General features: G+C 42.1%; 1 protein-coding gene across 1 annotated transcript in view; it reads right to left on the minus strand.

Annotated features, from left to right (window-relative positions):
• The window catches only part of cad (carbamoyl-phosphate synthetase 2, aspartate transcarbamylase, and dihydroorotase), a 21,574-nt gene continuing 7,232 nt past the window's right edge, over positions 1-14,342 (minus strand). Inside the window, exons 14-44 of the mRNA XM_067481420.1 lie at positions 14,216-14,340; positions 13,780-13,913; positions 13,425-13,537; positions 12,921-13,082; positions 12,751-12,836; positions 12,343-12,589; positions 12,106-12,204; positions 11,057-11,281; positions 10,712-10,894; positions 10,395-10,613; positions 9,982-10,149; positions 9,718-9,900; positions 9,522-9,626; positions 9,128-9,373; positions 8,784-8,865; positions 7,684-7,850; positions 7,367-7,531; positions 6,948-7,079; positions 6,207-6,408; positions 5,933-6,123; positions 5,677-5,817; positions 5,285-5,374; positions 5,041-5,182; positions 4,398-4,591; positions 4,233-4,307; positions 3,887-4,099; positions 2,690-2,815; positions 2,441-2,596; positions 2,180-2,281; positions 1,935-2,029; positions 1-1,673 (exon numbers count right to left, since the gene is read on the minus strand). Coding sequence (XP_067337521.1) covers positions 1,574-1,673; positions 1,935-2,029; positions 2,180-2,281; positions 2,441-2,596; positions 2,690-2,815; positions 3,887-4,099; positions 4,233-4,307; positions 4,398-4,591; positions 5,041-5,182; positions 5,285-5,374; positions 5,677-5,817; positions 5,933-6,123; positions 6,207-6,408; positions 6,948-7,079; positions 7,367-7,531; positions 7,684-7,850; positions 8,784-8,865; positions 9,128-9,373; positions 9,522-9,626; positions 9,718-9,900; positions 9,982-10,149; positions 10,395-10,613; positions 10,712-10,894; positions 11,057-11,281; positions 12,106-12,204; positions 12,343-12,589; positions 12,751-12,836; positions 12,921-13,082; positions 13,425-13,537; positions 13,780-13,913; positions 14,216-14,340 — 4,668 coding nt within the window. The 3' untranslated portion in view covers positions 1-1,573. The remainder of the gene's footprint in view (positions 1,674-1,934; positions 2,030-2,179; positions 2,282-2,440; positions 2,597-2,689; positions 2,816-3,886; positions 4,100-4,232; positions 4,308-4,397; positions 4,592-5,040; positions 5,183-5,284; positions 5,375-5,676; positions 5,818-5,932; positions 6,124-6,206; positions 6,409-6,947; positions 7,080-7,366; positions 7,532-7,683; positions 7,851-8,783; positions 8,866-9,127; positions 9,374-9,521; positions 9,627-9,717; positions 9,901-9,981; positions 10,150-10,394; positions 10,614-10,711; positions 10,895-11,056; positions 11,282-12,105; positions 12,205-12,342; positions 12,590-12,750; positions 12,837-12,920; positions 13,083-13,424; positions 13,538-13,779; positions 13,914-14,215; positions 14,341-14,342) is intronic.

Raw genomic sequence — 14,342 nt, forward strand, 5'->3', positions numbered from 1 at the left:
TTGTATTTGAGGCTGTAACGGGTAAGATCCAACAATCCCTCGTTTCATGGTCAGTGGTAGAAGAAGAATTTTTATCCTTTACCAAATGAAAAATCACCAATTAAAAAAAGTACAAAAAAAACAAAACTACATTACAAGTAAAAGTCCTGAATTCAAAACTACACTAAAGTAAAAGGACAAAAGTATGAACTCGTCAATACCATTTGAGTTAAGTCTCGCTTTAATTTTCTATCAAATTTATTGTCTAAGATTTTATTTCAACAGTACACAAAGGAATGACATACCACATTTAAACACAAAATGGTGAAATAAAGAAATTAAATGAAGTTCCTCCCTGTTAGTTTTGACCAGTTTCTCTGTAAATCTATGGACAAAATACTTTAATCTTTAAAGGAAAAACCCAACCAATAGTCGTTTACAACTGTTTATTGTGAATCTCAAAAGGCACACCTGTGTAACAAGAACACACCTGTCATTCACATGTTCCAGTACTTTTAAAAGAAACATGTGATCTGCAACCAAAGGTGCTTTCTTTTACCTGATAAATATGTTTTAATATTAAACGTAAATGTCTTTGAATGTCTGATTGGTCCTAGCTCTACTCAATACAGCAGTATTTCACATTTGAGAAATAGACTGTTTATTTCCAGTCTTAGATGGGGAAATTTTAAGAGTTACTACATATAACAGATGAAAAAAAAAAACAAACAAACAAAAAACAAACCACATCCATCATTGTCCCTGAGAGGAAGCTGCTTATTTTCAATCTGTAATCTACCAGTGCTAGTGGAGAAAGCCTAGGATTTTATATGATTAACGTGAATAAAAATGTTACAGAAAGGGACTTGTTTTATTTTTATTTCTCCACATAACACAAAATCATTGCTTTACTGAAAAAAAAAAAAAAAAAAAAAAAAAAAAAAAAAAAAAAAAACTCTAATTTTCATCAAAAAAAAGGGGGAAAAAAGTTTGCATCTAAACTGCTTCAGTGGTTTCCGCATTTTTCTCACTTAAAACCAAACATTTCAGAAAATGAACAGTATGAAGACTTTTAAATAACAGAGCAACCACAGAAACAGATGATCAGTTACCAAAGTGAAAGTTGTTTCTTTGGAGTTAATTTCATTAGTATCACAAAACAGTATAAGCATAGGCTAATTTCAATGCCCCCATCCCTTTATCCTTCTAGCAGCTTTCACGTGTTCCTTGTTCGCTCACTGATGCAGTCTCTTAACAATTGCAAACAAAAAGATTTAGACTGGTCACTAGAACATTTAGCCCAAATATCAGTTTTATGGGAAATATTGATTGTGTTTTAAGACAGAAAAAAAAAAAACCCTCTTTGGCCGTACAGAAATGCGGTAATGTTGAAATTGACATATGGATGAAAAGAAAAAAAAAATTAAAAAAAAAGAAAACATTACTTGAAATGAAGCGCAATGTTATAGCAGCATAAACGTTTTGAGTCAGTTCAGTCTACTAACACAGTGACTTTTCCAAGCAAGAAATGAACTCTGTCTTGGATTTATTACACAGTTTGACCACTTTTACCACTAACATGCAGCCAGGGGATTTATCTGCCCAGCACGGTGGCCAGCAGGGCCATTCGGATGTACATGCCGTTCTCGGCCTGACGGAAATACGCCGCTCTTGGGTCTGTGTCCACCTCCACACTGAATGGGAAAAAAAAAAAAAGAGAGAGAGAGAAAGAAAGGTCAAGTGTTTGAGTTCATCGTGTAAATAAAGAATAAATTACTGCACCACAGGGGCAGAGCAATATTAAAAGTATACAGATCACCCTAATAAAGTGTTGGGTGTCCCCCCAAATTAGCCTCAAATAAAACACTTTTTTACAAAACAGGTCATATCAGGGGCCTTCAAGTGCAGGTAGAAAGATAATTAAATTGATACAACTATTTGATATTTTGTGTTACCTGATCTCATTGACTCTAGGCAGCGGATGCATCACAACCATCTTCTTTTTGGCTACAGTCATGATGTGAGGTGTGAGGATGAACTGACCAAAACACTGAGACAAAAAACAACAGGATTTAAAAGAGGCTTCTACACAGAGCACACATTTCTAAATCATGACCCTTATCTAAGGTCATCAGTCTTAAAAGTTTTAACTTTTATTTCCAGATGCCCCAGGACCCTCTGACTGCTGTGGTTTACTTACGGCGTTGTACTCCTCCTCAGATGCAAACCTCTCCTTCTGAATTCTCGTCATGTAGAGGACATCTGTCTCAGGTAATGCCTCCTCAATGCTGTCAAACTCCTCCTGCAAACCGGTAATAAACACAAAATCTTTAGTTTGACTGTATTTATTGTCAAACTCACATAATCTTCCGAAGGTTTTTACTTTCAGTGGAACAGAATGGGATTATTTCGTCCTCAACATTTGGTTTGTCATCACGCTGCATATTTATGTGTCCCCCACCTGTTTTATGCCCTTTGAAGCCACATAGCTGATGATCTCCGCTGGCATGTGGAGTTTCTTTGGAGCCACATAACGCAGGGTGATGCGGTACTGAGTCAGCAGTTTGGCGAGGGAATGAACGGTCCGGCCATGTTTCAGATCTCCAACCATAGTTATCTGAACGAAAACATGACATTCATCCGTTTTCTTACTCGAGCTTCAAATTTCTAAGGCTTTCAGGAAGAGGATTTCAACGTTACTGTCCCTCACCGTCATGCCGTTGACTGTCCCCAGCTCCTCTCGAATGGTGAAGACGTCCAGCAGGGCTTGAGTGGGATGTTCCCCCACACCGTCTCCAGCGTTGATCACCGGCTTACGGCAGTGATGAGACGCATTCTAAAAGTCACAGTGGCATATTAGTAGCAGAACTACTGAAAATCCTCATAGTTGGTTTGAGCAAGAGCATAAAAATGATTTTAGGAAACACATACTACCCACAGTATTGACTGCCTTAATTGTGTTGGGGGAATAAGCCAACTTTTACTAGTCTACTATTTACGTGTATACACACCAAAGCTTGTTCCATATTCAGATAAAAATAAGGACATGCAAATAAATGTTTATAAAACAAGGAAGTCAACCTTATCCAGAGGAAAACTGACACTTGAGAATGCAAATCGTGATAAAAATTAAAAGAGACAAGGTGCTTTTGGGCGCGAGAGAGTTCCTTCACTTTCTGTGTGCAGGAAAACAATCCTAACTATTCCTAAAACACTGCTCAACCTGACTCACACATATCTTGTGAGTATCGAGTATGAGTAAATGTATGCAGACTCACTGCAGATGGGAAACAAACGCATGCTGACTCTCGTACAGCTTACATCACTTTGGAGTTTCTACTGGTGGTGTGAATGCAGAGAGAAGAAAAAAGGGCCTTGAAGATGTGTAATTTTGAGATAAGCTACTTGTGGGTAGAGACAGGAACCGAGTCTCAAAGCACCTGTACATGCAGTATATACACTGTAAAACCATGGGTCTTGCTCTATACTACAATACAAATACTGCATAAAACAGTAAAGCAAAACAGAAAACTAAGTTATGTGGTAACTAATACTTTCCCTATAATGTTATTCAAATCTTCACATTGTTGTCAATTTTGGTCCAAAAGTGCAGTAAACAGCAACACTTTAGGTCTCGGCTTTAGACTAGTGAGCAACAGAGAGCTGATGATCGGAGAGCTTTTACTAGGGGTCATTTTGGGAGCATATTAAGGATGTAACCTGATGGGAGAACAGAAATAGATTCATAGCCAACACTTTTCTTAGTTCCATGTAAAGGAGCAGCAACATTCAGGGTCATTTAGGAGATTAATATTTTCCCTGCATGTCAAATATTTAGTTTTATGCTCAACAGCAAGCGGCGTAAGCACATTTATATGTTCCCAACTCTAGTGAATTTGAAACCCACCTTCACAGCTCCAGGTTTTGGGTGTCTGAGCACGATAACGTCGGCATAGCAGCTCATGGTCTGGACAGAGTCGGCCAGTGATTCTCCTTTCTGTGTGGAGGAGGTGGATTCGCTGAAGTGGACGACGGAGCCGCCCAGACGCTGCATGGCTGCTGCGAAGGAGCTACTAGTGCGAGTGCTGACCTCGTAGAACATGGACGCCATCACTTTACCCTGAACAGTTAAAAGAAGCGTGTGATCAGCAGCGTGGAAGGAGTCCAACACACATTCACTTTTACACTAACACACGTTGGTTCACTCACTTGTAATTTAACAACATACGAAAGGCTTTGCGAAGGTCACATACCTTCAGGATTTCCACGTTTCGTTCCTTCTGAACCATCAAACGAAAATTGTGGGCAACATTGAAAAGGTGTGAGATCTGTAATAAAGAGAAAATACATTAACTTAAAAAAAAAAAAAAAAGTAATTTAAAAAAGAAAAAAGAAAAAACATGGCACTATGTATATACCTGCTCTTTGCTGAACTGCCTGACAGACAGGATGTGCTGACCGATCAGCGGGTGCAGCAATGGAGACATCTGGATGTGGGACAGCTGCACCGGAAGAACCTGACCCGGTGCAGACTGAGGGGACAGCAGCCTAGACAGAGGGGGAGGGTGGCTGTAAATGTCACCAGCTCCAGATGGGGGAAGCATGACCATCTCTGTAGAAGGAAAAGTGACACAGTTAAAATTGCAATGATTTATTTTTGTGATTATATTATTTTATTTAAAGTGTTGCTTAAAGCTGACAAAAAGGATGAGATTTATTTTCACACGAAGAAAACAAGCACAAAGAACAATGGCAATTTACCCCAAATAAGATAAAACATCTGGGAAAACACATTTAAAAATGAAACTTCAGAAATTGATAAATCTGCTTATTACTTTAACCAGCACTTACATTTGATAAGAAATAATATTGTATAGAGCACAGTAGCTATTTCAGTTAGGTCCTATTCAGATATCTCAACACTACAAGTATCCTATTCTGAGAACTGATGGAAATGTCAGCTTTTTAAAAGAGACCCTGTCTTAACTGGAAGCGAGACTCTCACCCAGAACAACTCCAAACATAATGAAATGATGCATTATGGGAGTTGTTTTACAGTACCTGGTGGCAGTCCAGGATCCGAGGCACGGTGGGTGCGGGGTGGTAGCAGGTAGCCTCTCTCTCCTGTACCCCGACGAGGGCTGGGGGCTCGGTTTCGGATTAGGCCTTCCCGGGGAGGAGTGAAATGAGAATGCTCGGGAGTCTGGAACACAGGGACCAACAAATACCAAAGTAAATACCGAAGTCAGACAGTGTTTTCAAGTACAATCTACAGATTAAAACGAATATAAACTCTTTTTATTACCGTGGGGGGTTCTTTAACTGGCTCAGGAGGATGTGTGGGCGCAGTGGCCCAGGCATTCACATCCTCACCATAACCTGGTGGCACCAACACCTGAGAAGAATGAAGAGCAGCACAGCTGGTGTGAGACAGGAGGCTTTCAACCAACACAATAACGCAAGTATGCAGAAATACAACTGGCATCAGTGTTAAAGTTGATCAGGCAAATAAGATGTTTTCCATTTACCATATACTTGAGGGCAACTTGGGCTTCAGTGTCTTGCCAAGGGACACTGTGACACGTAGCCAGGTGGGACCCGGAATCAAACCACTGACCCTGAGGTCTGTGGACGACTGCCTTACCAACTGAGCTACAGCCGCCCCTGTGTAAATACTATGCATGTGTGATTGCTGACCTGGCCGTCGATGTAGGCCACCTCCCCTCGCAGAACCACACGCCGGACTTTACCCTTCACCTTCAGACCTTGGAAAGGTGTCCACTTAGACTTGGTGAACTGCATTGCTTGAGGAATAACCCACTCCTGCTCCAAGTCCACCTGAAATCAGTAGAGGAACAAGTACTTAAGTGAAATGTGTGACTCTGGACAAAGAAAAAGGACGAACATCTGCATCAATTCAGTTAGCAAAAGAAAACTGGACGTTTGTTCACACCTCCACATAGGTGTTCTCCTGGACTGGCAGGTTGAAGATTTTTCGTGGGTTGTCATAAAGCCGTTTGATAATATCATCCAGAGTCAGACGTCCTTCACTGTGGGCGGTCAGCAGCAGCGGCAGCATAGTTTCCAGGCCGGGGTAACCGGGGGGAGGAAGCTCGCTGTTCTTCTCCTCCACAGAGTGGGGAGCTAAAAACACAAAAGTGAGGTCGGTCAGGGCGGGGGGTTAGGACTGGTTTCTGCAGGACTAAATCCAAAGTGTGGTAACTGACCGTGGTCTGTTGCAAAGCAGTCGATGATTTCCATGTTTTCCCAGAGAGCCTCCATGTCCTCGCGGGTTCCCAGCATAGGTCGGACCTGCGCTCGTCCATTGCCAATATCTGCCACATTGTCTTCGCACAGAAAGAGGTGATGAGGTGCCACCTCGCATGTCACCTTGATTCCGTTCTTTTTGGCTGCTCGGATGATCAGGATCTGAAAAAACAGGTAGGGCGGGAGTTTTAGCCTATTGGAACACTGTGCCAATGAAGTAGCAAGAAGTAATTGGATTCAAACAACTTTATTAATCTAAGAGACAGGGCAATGAAGGACACTGGCAGGAGACAAAAGTAATGATTATGACATTGGTCAAAAGTGGGACCCAAGATATGAGGATGCTAAAATTTCAAGTTATCAGCACAATTAAAAGTCCTGGTAAAGTGTAGTTTTGATACGTTACAGAGAAAAAGGACATGGTTAATTTGACATTGTACTTCACTTTTAACAAAAATATTTTATTAGTTGCAGGACAGGAAGAAATCATGATTGTCCAGGTCCCATCTTACAAAAAAAAGGTATTAAACAATGCAGTGAATAATATTGGAATCAAGTGTCAGGTATTATAGTACTGAAGTCTGAAACAAACAAACTGTGGAAAATTAGGTTCTACCCATATACAAGAACTTTGAGTCATTGCATTTAATAATGTGTTGCATCCAATTAGGAAAAGCAACCAAAAACAAAAAATATGTTACCTCCTCCTTCTTGGCCACGTGGCAGATGTGGACCGATCGCTGGTAAAGCTGAGCCACCATCAGGATTGCAGCCACTGTTTGCTTCTCAGCGTGAGCTATGATGGGCATGTTCTTGGGCCACTTCTCAAAGTGCTTTAAACAGAGTGAGATAATTAGGTTAGTGCACAGGGTGGGGAAAGAAAAAGCCTCCCACTAAAGAACAACTCCACCGAGGCTTCTCTCCAGATGTGTAAAAGTATTTCCCAGTAACTACAATGGTAACAAAGCAGTTTGGAGACGCCCCCCGATCTAGGTTTGATGGAAATCTGCCATTTACTTTAATACTTACAGATGGAACTAATAAACAAATACTGACTTGTTTTTAATTAAAAAAAAAAATTACAGATTTTCATTAAAACAACAAAGTTCAATCAGTGTACCTCCATCCACAGAGAGACATTGTCCATCTTGAGGGTCGAGTACGTGTCATTCAGGTACATCTTCAGGCCTGCAGTCTGACTAGCGATGGACGGCAAAACAGCAGCATTGTCTGAAGCAGCACCCACATACAGAGCGTAGTCACAGCGGCAGCCTGCTTTGGCCAGCTGACAACAAAAATAAGAATTCGTGTTCATCTTCCTCTCGCATCAGTTTGACCTTTTTTTTTTTTTAATCTGGATGACAAAAAACAAACTGGCTTGACCCCCCAACGAGCGGAGCATTAAAGCGAACACAAACAATAAAAATCTGGGCGTACCTTCTGCACCAGAGCCAGAGTTCCAGGATCAGTGATGGCAGGGGAGGTGTTGGGCATCGCACACACCATCGTCACTCCTCCGGCCAGAGCAGCAGCCGTACCAGAAGAGAAGTCCTCCTTATGGGTGGCACCGGGCTCCCGTAGGTGAACATGCACGTCAATCAGACCTGAGAAATATTGTACCCTCTTTTAAAATGTGCCCTCAGACTAGTGGGTTCAGCACCCACAGTGGTGTTCCTCCTAGGAGTCTGATCCTGGATCTGATTATGTTTAAGACACAATCAGTAAAGGGGGAACCTAGAATCTACTCAAGGCACACAATACCCAGATTTAATGAAGGACGAAACAATGTTTCCGGAGAGAAATGGGAAACTTTAAAAATGTGATAACTTATGCATTTCTGTGTACACCATTAAAAATTTTGTTCAATGCGCGGTACTGTCTCGCATAAACCTTCTGGGTTTTCACTGGGCAATAGTTGTGAGTAGGATCTACTTTAGCTGAGGTGATGACACAAGGTGACATGAAAATGGCTGATTGAGTACCATAGATTGCTTATAGAGAAGCATCACTACCACTGATCTCTGAAGTCCTCTGAAATCCGAAGAAACATTTCCCACACGCGTGATTTTTTTTTTTTTGGCTTCAACCTCTTCTAAAACCAAATTTGTCTCCTTGCTGTCACCAGCCCATAGAGAGTGACAAGAACTGCATTCCTTCCATATTCTCTATTGTCCTTGCGTTTGTTGGGTGGAAATTGCAAGGCACCGTTGCTGTGACGACACAACGTACCTTGTGCCAAATGAGAGTAGATTTATGTGGAGTTGCACTGGATTACTTTGTGACGGCAGTGAGAAGTTAAGCATTAAATGCCTTTGATTTCCAAAGTGGATAGATTCATGCCAAGATGCGCGTGTTGTGCAGCTCACTGGCAACATCTGAGTGCTGTGACCTGATATATGACAGGACAATTCAAAACAAAAGAAATGATCGGATTTTGTAGCTGCAGACACAGAGCTTGTTACATCAACCACAATCTGTCAGAAAAGAGCAACACATCAGTCAGCAAAGAGCTGCTTCTGCTGGTTGCAGTGACTCACCAGGCAGACGGACCAGCGTCTGTGAGGCCATGCTGTCGATATGAGTTTTCACGGGTGGAGACCTACCAATCCGAAGAAGAGCCTGCAAGACATTGGTACGTTTAATCAAGCTGCAGACAGAGGCTTTGACAAAGTGGCTCTGTCAGGCAGGTTCATAACAAATGGAAAGGTAAGAGTTTCCAGCTTCAAAGTGAACCTAATGGGAGCGGAGCAGAAATGCTTCTCTTTTTATTGTTGCTGAAAAGCCCTGGCTCAGCACTTCAGACGCTCTTCATTCCTATGCACTGCACAGCAATGACGAGGCACACGACTGCACGGAAACTCTAACTAAAGAGACAATTTACCTGAACGAAGAGCTTGGTGCACTTGATGTCGATGATAAGTGGGACAGAGAAGTCCACGGCCATACGTCTCGTCATGTAGCCTTTGGTGACAAAGGAGGACAGCCTGCGACCTCCACTGTTCCTCATGGAGAGGTTAATGACCAGGTCAAAGTGGTTTTCCTCCAGGTAGTCCATGATGCTACGCTGCTTCTCTTTGGTGGGACACTCGTAGTCTTCCTCCTCAAAATGCCAGTCCACCGCTGTCACCTGGAGCAGGCAAAGGCAGGAGTCAAACCAGGCTTTATGTACGATTTATTTTTTGAAAGATCCGTTTTTTAACAGCTTTCATAAATTACCACTATGTGGTTATGTTGTTACAAAACACCCATTGTGAAGCTCGATTTCAAAGAATTACCTTGACTCCATGCTCTGTGTAGAAATCAGCAGTACCCATACTGGCGTAAAGGTCATAACCCAGAGACTCCAGAATCTTCACAGTGGGCAGTAGCTCACTCTTGTTCTGCAAACACACATATACAGTGGTAAAGAATCTGAATGCAACAATCACATCTCTCTCCTATAAAATGTGTACCCCAGTGTATGCAAGTCACCTTATAACTGCCGATGGAGAGCAGGATGTTCTTTTTGGGGATCTTGAAGCCTGTTGAGAGCATGGCTTTCAGGTAGGCCTCGTATCGGTTCTCCCCAAAACAGGCCACCTCTCCGGTGCTGGTCATCTCCACCCCGAGCACCACATCCGCTCCAGCCAGGCGAGAGAATGAAAACTGGGGAACCTAAAATCAAGTAAGGTAAAATGATGAGCAACAGGGGCTCTCTCAGATTTAGCTGTGTGGAATTTATATGCACTTTGTTACCTTCACTCCCACAATTCCTTTTCCTTTCATTAGGCCAACAGGCTCCACCTCCTTGCCCATAATGGCCTGTGTCGCCAGGGCCACAAGGTCCACGCCCAGAGTCTTGGATATGAAGGGGAATGAGCGGGAGACTCTGACGTTGCACTCGATCACCTTCAGCTGGTCATCCTGTTTGAGCAACAACGTGTTACTGTAGACACAACTGTCAGGTGCATATCACGCAGTTCAGCATACGACTTTAAACTCTTCAGGCCTTAAATATTGCATACTACAAATTTAGCCTGGTTTAAACCAACAACCAGCTTCTACAACTGGGCTGTGCCACATTTGGTCAGATATTTCGGGCCATTCCTACAACAACTTCGCTTTTTTTATCCGACCAAGTCAAGAAGAAATTGCAGACTGACTCTCACCTTGGCAATCAGCTGCAGATTGAAGGGTCCTGTGACTTGCAGCTCCTGCCCGATGGCATGAACGATCATCTTGATCCTTTCTATGGTCTTCTGGTTCAGGTCCTGTGGTGGTGTCACCAAGGTAGCATCACCAGAGTGAACGCCGGCATTTTCCACGTGTTCAGACACTGCGAAGGCAATCACTACCCCGTCAGATGCCACTGCGTCCACGTCTATCTCCTGACAAACGTGAAAAATGGTGCAGAAATTTTATACAGTTCATATTGACAAGTGTGATTCTGAGCTTAACGTGATCTACTACGAGCCTTTTTTCTAACCTTAGCCTCCTGTATGAATTTGGAGATGACAACAGGGTGTTCCTTGGACACAGCCACAGCATTAGTTAGGTATTTCTCCAGGTCGTGGTCACTGTAGGCAACATTCATGGCTGCTCCGCTGAGGACGTAGGAAGGACGAACAAGACAGGGATACCCAACTGTCTCACAGAACTTCACAGCAGACTACAGGAAGAGTAAAGGATGAAGAGATTTTAAAATGTGTTAAGGTTGCAAAGTTAGTAAATCCAAGTCTTTAATTTAAGGATAATAAGCAACAATGAACAACAATCAAACTGCTATTGTTTAAGATTTCAAACATCTTTTGCTACAAAGTGTATATTTTACCTCTGTGTCAGACAGCTCCTTCCACTGCGGCTGACTGATGCCCATGGTGTCCAGCATTCTTGAGAACTTGAACCTGTTTTCTGCGGAGTCGATGAACTCAGGTAAAGTTCCCAAGATGCGACACTGCTGGCGGTGCAGCGACATGGCGATGTTGTTGGGCAGCTGGCCTCCCATAGACAGAATCACTCCTTCTGGGTTTTCCATTTCGTAGATATCCATCACCACCTGAATACGTACAGAGCAACTATCAATCTCACAATTTACATAAAGGGGTTGTGATTATAAATCTCCTGGTGGTCATCGACGACCAACTGAGCTTTAAAGGACCACATCTCCCCAGTCTCTAGGGCTTGCAGATTAACCCTCTACAACATCAGGAAGATCAGACCCTACATCAAGGAATATACAACCCAACTCATTGTACAGGCGCTGGTCACTTCTCGTCTTGATTACTGCAACGCTTAGTTGATGGGGGTCACCGGTGTCCACCATCAAACCCTTGCAGATGATCTGAAACGCAGCTGCTCGCCTCATTTTTAATCAGCCAAAAAAGACCCATGTCACACCACTCTTTAGATCTCTGCACACGCTCAGCAAACTCACTCCCAATATTCAAAAAACTGCTGAAAACAGAACTCTTCCGCATCTTCCTATGCACTTAAACATAAATCCTTTCTACTCTTTCTCACACTTGCATCTCGTGAACTGTGAACACTTTTCTGATAGGACTTTGCTTTGAGGTTTTCTCCTTGACTTAGATTTTTGCCTTGTACCTCACTTGTAAGTCGCTTTGGATAAAAGCGTCTGACAAATGACTAAATGATGAATACAATTTTACTTTCTGTCGAGACTACATCAGGTGTTAATTAGTATTAGCATGGTTATTTTTTCATTTAATAATCTGGACAATGAAATCCTTTTCACCACATTATCACTTTTCTGGCCAACTCTCCGACCAAATAGATTCTTGGGGGAAAAAAAATAAATAAATAAAAAATCCTTTTCCTTTTGCGCAAAAGTTTGAAAAGTACATTTAAGAAAACCCTTACCTCAAAAGAGATTTCATCAAAGTAAAGGCGGTCACACATGTCGTAGTCCGTGCTGACTGTCTCGGGATTGTAGTTCACCATGATGGTTTTATAGCCCATCTGAAATTAAGATTTACTTGGCAAACTTTGTTGTTTCATTTATGTTTAAAGTTCAGTTTAACATTAAATAAAGAAAACATTTTAGCTGAGTCCAGAAGATCATGAATCTCGCACATCATTGGATCCTGTGGGACTCACCTTCCTGAGTTCTGTGATGCATCCAACCGCACACCAATCAAACTCTACGCTGCTGCCGATACGATACACACCCGACCCAATCACCATGACGTGGGGTTCGTTGAAGCTCAGGTCATTTTCTGTACCGTGGTAGGTCAGGTACAGGTAGTTTGTGTGGGCAGGCCATTCAGCCGCCACTGTATCAATCTGCTTCACTACAGGCAGGATCGACCAGTCGTGGCGCAGCTTTCTCACAACTAGCTCAGTGCTGTGGGAAGAAGACAATTTATCGATTTACATAAAACATGTTTTAAAAAAAGAATATCAACCATCAGATTTTCATTTTTTTTTTATTATTTTTTTTTGTTTCAGGCACCTGAAACTGGTTTAAACAGACTTCACAATATGATGTTTAGGATTTTAGCTCACCTCTGTACAGCTAGTGCAATCTGCTTGTCTGAAAAGCCCAGCTGCTTGGCCTTTCGCATCACCTCTGGAGGCATGGTGCTCCCATTCTGGTGGAAAGGTTGGAAAAGATGAGTCATTGAGAAGAAAAGTTCTACTAATTTTAAACTGTAGCCACTTGTAACAAACCTCACCTTGTACTTCTCAAGCTGTAGCTCGTGGTCGGCGATGTTCTTCATCTTGTGCAGGAACCAGCGATCGATCTTGGTGAGCTCGTACAGCTTGTCCACGGTGTAGCCGGCTCTAAACGCCGCTGCCAGCACAAAGATACGCTTGTCTGTGGGCATCTGCAACTCCTGGTGAGAAGAAGAGATTTTATTATGTCCTACTACTTATTTTATAACTTGAATGTAATAAATTGCTTATGTGTGCTAAAATGTATATGTAATGACATCAGCTATTTACGCAATAACAGCTGCTGATGAAGATCAGAGAAAAGACCAGTATCCTATTAGCACCATCTGCTGGTCCAGTTAAATCAGTTGCATTACACCACCGTGTCAACAGACAGCAGTGTTGTGACTTATCTGACCACCAGTGCACTCAGTTTGAAGTTTGCGGGAAACAATTTTTGCAGTGCAAGTTCTGAATTCAAGAATTAAGATGTAAGGATTGGGAGGACATCAACCCCGCTTTACCTTTTCAGAGAGAGGTTTGATGGTATGGTCAAAACCAACACAGTTCTCATCCACCATCCTCAGAGCTTTCTGGAAGGCTTCCTCAAAGCTACGGCCAATAGCCATCACCTCACCTGTGAGGAAAAGTTTTAAGACTTTAAGACAGACTAGCTCATATAATTGGTGACTTATGACTTACTCACAAACTCAGTACACCCCCCATTTTTGAACAGCTATTGATGCTTAGGTCTATAGACAGTCTGACTATACTTTTAGACCAGTTTCTGTCACATCCAATGTTTTCTCCATCCAACACCAAGGAGTACCATTTAATTGTAAAACTAAAAAAAAAACATAAAAATGTTTTCTTGCTTACCAACACTCTTCATGGAGCTACCGATCTTGGTGGAAACCCTGAGAAACTTGCTAAGGTCCCAGCGAGGAACCTTTACCACACAGTAATCCAGACTAGGTTCAAAGTTTGCTGTTGTCGAGTTGGTGACAGAATTCCTACAGAAAATGTTCCAATTACATTATACTAATAGAAACCACTCCGATTTTTCAGTAAGACAAAAAAAAAAACCTAAACTAAAAACTAGCGTGTTCAAAGAAAAAAAATAAAATAAATGTTTATACTTGAAAAAGATTTTATAACATCAAAGTGATCATGCTGTGAATGATCATCAAAGCTTGGACTTTCCTGTTTTTTATGGAATATCTAAATTATTGTACATAAATACTGAAAAATTATTGACAGTCTATGATGATCTACTGCAACATTTTAGACCATTGTGTTTAAAACAGAGACTTACTTGAGCTCTGGCAGTGGGATACCCAGGCCCAGTTTAGCTGCTACATAGGCCAGAGGATAACCTGTTGCTTTACTGGCCAGGGCCGAACTCCGAGAAAGACGGGCGTTCACCTCAATGATGTAGTACT

Source organism: Channa argus, chromosome 17 (assembly GCF_033026475.1).
Source record: "Channa argus isolate prfri chromosome 17, Channa argus male v1.0, whole genome shotgun sequence".
Classification (NCBI taxonomy): domain Eukaryota; kingdom Metazoa; phylum Chordata; class Actinopteri; order Anabantiformes; family Channidae; genus Channa; species Channa argus.